Source organism: Nematolebias whitei, chromosome 9, assembly GCF_014905685.2.
Source record: "Nematolebias whitei isolate Nwh7 chromosome 9, NemWhi1, whole genome shotgun sequence".
Classification (NCBI taxonomy): Eukaryota; Metazoa; Chordata; class Actinopteri; order Cyprinodontiformes; family Rivulidae; genus Nematolebias; species Nematolebias whitei.
In genome coordinates, this window is record NC_056506.1 from 34,064,544 (window position 1) to 34,068,311 (window position 3,768).

Below are 3,768 nucleotides of genomic sequence, written 5' to 3' on the forward strand. Positions count from 1 at the left end.
TGGTGGCGGTTTCTGTGAAACACATAGCCAGTGTCCACTCAGTTAGCCTACATGTCCAGAGCCAAATTTAGCAATTTACACAACACGAGTATTGGACGAGTACATCAAGGGTATGCCAAATGTTGAGTTAAATCACACACTTTTTAAAGTTAACGTTACTGAACACCATAGGGCTCTCCAGTCAGTGTGTATTTCATGCGCTCAGAATCGACGGCTAAACCGAAGTGCTAATGTTAGCTAAGCAAGCCGAATGATAGCATTCGCTAACGTGACAGTCAGCGCAGTCGGCTGTGAGAAAGTCAGGCACGGATTTATTTTTATTATAAAAATCTGGGAATACAAGTAAGATTACCTTTATTACATTTAAATTAAAGGCTGTTTTATTATAAATTACCTTCAGTTCAAAATTATAACGCTAAATTACAGACAGTCGTACCTCGCTAATTTCTCCGGGCTACAGTTAGCTTCCGTCATTGATTACTAATGGAGCGTTTAGCTTCACGGCTAAATAGCTAATGCTATGCTAACTACGATCATAATTGTCTATCTGTGCATGGTAGCAATTAGTTATGTCGATATGTATTTGTCTTTGATGCCATTTTCATTGCAGGCGATCATGTCAGGAATTAAAAGAAAACTAGAAGGAAATGATCCAGACTATGAAGATATTTCGCTGCTTCAAAATAATAAGAGAAACAAAACTGCTGAATATAATGGTAGGTTATAACTCCACCACCCGCTTTGCATGTTTGGGATAAAACCAACAGCTGCTCAGTGGTCTTAAATATTTGCTTCTCTTTTAATGTTCTTCCAGCTCGAGAAGCAACAGTCCAGAAGATTGAAAGCATCATCAGAGAGCAGTTTTCTTTAGAAATGAAGAATAAAGAACATGAAATAGATGTGATAAGTCAGGTACATATGAATAATTTATACATATATATAATTTTCTGGTTGATTAGAACATTCTTTCATTGTTTTGCAGCGTCTAAATGAAGCCAGAAGGATGATGGACAAGCTACGGGCTTGCATAGTGGCCAATTACTACGCTAGTGCTGGAATCACAAAGCTCCCAGAGGTACAGCATGATGTTTTGACACAAACTGTTGTCAGCGTCGCTTTGGTGCCACAGCTGATAATCTTTTCTCTGTATCCTAGCACACGCAAAAAAGTGACCCTTCCGTGTTGAACCATCCAGCCATTCGCCGGTTTCTGGACCCTCCGTCCCGTTCCTCTTCCCCTCTGAACCAGGACTCAGAGACTCCCTCATTGGGCCTTTCAGAGTCTGAGTCTCTCTCGCAACAAGGAGAAGGAGCTGAGAAGAACGAGGAGGGAGCATGGAGGGAGGACAGCTGCAGGCAGGAGCGCAGGCCTGGACGCAACACCGGCAAAGTGAGTTCACTTGACAGAAATGGGGGGATTCATTGATCATTTGGCAGATTGTTTTTTAACGTTGATCATGCACAACATATAATTATTTGTCTCAGGACACATTTGGTGTGCCTTCGTCCATGGGAGCAGAGCAGAGGGTGACCTACCACTCTACCGGAGAGGAAGCCTCTAGACTCTATGTAAAGAAGACCATTGTTGTGGGAAACGTTTCAAAGTATGTAGCTAAAGTAACTTCTCATTTTACTCTCGCAGTCATCATCTTTCTAACTCGGTATGTTGTGTGGCCGGTTTTTGCAACTTAAGAAACTGTTGATGTAAAATGAAAAACAAACATCAGTTTTGTTATTACTACAGTAATCCCAAGTTTAAAACTCAAATCCTTAAAATTAACAATACTATTAGCTTCTCAAAAACTTTTAAGGATTTAATTTCTAAAACAATTGTCTAAGCACGGGTGTCCAAAGTGCGGCCCGAGGGCCATTCGCGGCCTTTGCAGTGATTTGGTTTGGCCCACAACTGCAGTTTAAGAATGCTATCATTTTGGCCAGCAGGATTAAGAGGTCGATGCAGACTTTCTGCAAATTAGTTGCTAATCCTTTTTTATACAATGTTTAGGTTTAACAGCAAAATGAATGAAAAACAATCTTCTCAAATTGAGCAACATTAAGCATAATACAAACCTTTGGATATAATCTTTTTATTTTCACTTCATGGAACAAAACATCTAAAACCTTTACTGATTTCTGCCAGAAAGACTTTTGGAATATGATCCATAAAACTGAGCTAAATATTGCAGTTGATAAAATAATCAAGATGGAAACTGGACATTATAAATTGAATATAACATGGTCTCATCTACATACGAGTTGATCAACTTTATCAAACCTTCTATGAATCTGTTGCAGCGACTGAGCGCTGGATGATTTTTCAGAACTTCGATCAGTGTTTTTGGTCCAAAAGGCTGATCGACCCCCCTTTTAAAAGGGCACTTATCAATTATGATTTTGTTGCTGAGAACAGACTAAAATGAACTTTTCAAACACAAATGGTAAATGGACTGTACTTGTATAGCGCCTTTCTATCTTATGAAGATACTCAAAGCGCTTTACAACACAATCTGTGCTCATAAAGCTGTGCTGCCTTTCAAAGTGTACAACTATTCCTCTTTTGCACACCTTAAAATACTTGAACTGATCCACACTGTACTAAATCATCACGACTGCTGGCTGTTTCCGACTCTCAGGTACATCCCTCCAGACAAGCGTGAAGACAATGATCAGTCAACACACAAGTGGATGGTTTATGTCCGAGGCTCCAGGAAAGAACCGAGCATCGACCACTTTGTGAAAAAAGTCTGGTTCTTCTTGCATCCCAGCTACAAGCCCAACGATCTAGTGGAAGTCAGGTTTGTTCCTGTTATTTTCTTTACATTTAAAAACAAACACTGTTTTTAATTACTTCTCAAGCCGACACACGTCAGTAGAGGTAATCGGTGTGCCTCCTTGTCTAATAGAACTCAGTGTGTGGTGGTTTCACCTGAAGCAAATTTAGAAGTCAGTGGGGTGAGGAGAAACTTGTCCCACCCAGTTTTCCATTTACTGCGTTGCCCATAGAAACAATATTTGATTCTAATATTATAACTTTGTTCTGAGTCAGTGCTATGCCCCACCCTTTTTCACACCCCACTTGTCAAACCGAACGGAGCAAGAAAACAAATTTGGGTAATGCTTATGTAAGAGGAGGTCTGCATCATTAGCTGCCATGAGATTTACGACTTTCAGCTGAACCTCTAACAGCTACACCAGTTAGGTGACTCAGCAGCAAGCAGAAGCTCGACACAATCTCTTAATAAACAGCTCCCTCTTGTGCATTTTTGATGATCCAGTACAATCACCCCACAATTATTCTTGTAAAAGGTATTTTGTGGATTATGATGTGATATTTATTTTGAGCTAAATACTACCAGTAAAAAAACTACATCTTTTATCATGTAAACTGTCGTAACCCATTATATAGTGGTGCCCATTTAACTACAATTGGTCAGACATGACTTTTAGGTGTTATTTTTAAAGTAGCCTGTATTTAACAAGATTTTGCAGCTTTAAGAGAATAATTTAACAATTTTTAGATATTATAAATAGCCGTAAGTCTTAGTTCATCCAAAGCTGCTACGATCTCTTCAACCAGTCAGCAGTTTCAGCTGTAGCCTCCTGTAGAGCTCGTGTTGCTGTTGCAGCATTTTCAGCTCTGGTACATAAAATATCCTGATGCATGCTCAATAATCCAGGTAGAAAAATCTAAAAAAGTTAAATCTGGTCCTCTGGACATTAAAAAAAAAAACAAAACAAAGCAAATCAAAAAAATGTAGAAACGTTTCGT

The 3,768-nt window shown here is 39.3% G+C and overlaps 1 protein-coding gene across 1 annotated transcript in view; it reads left to right on the plus strand.

Annotated features, from left to right (window-relative positions):
• Window positions 1–3,768, plus strand: part of yeats2 (YEATS domain containing 2) — a 27,661-nt gene continuing 23,893 nt past the window's right edge. Inside the window, exons 1-7 of the mRNA XM_037681682.1 lie at window positions 1–110; window positions 611–716; window positions 815–912; window positions 983–1,075; window positions 1,156–1,389; window positions 1,485–1,603; window positions 2,633–2,794. Coding sequence (XP_037537610.1) covers window positions 617–716; window positions 815–912; window positions 983–1,075; window positions 1,156–1,389; window positions 1,485–1,603; window positions 2,633–2,794 — 806 coding nt within the window. The 5' untranslated portion in view covers window positions 1–110; window positions 611–616. The remainder of the gene's footprint in view (window positions 111–610; window positions 717–814; window positions 913–982; window positions 1,076–1,155; window positions 1,390–1,484; window positions 1,604–2,632; window positions 2,795–3,768) is intronic.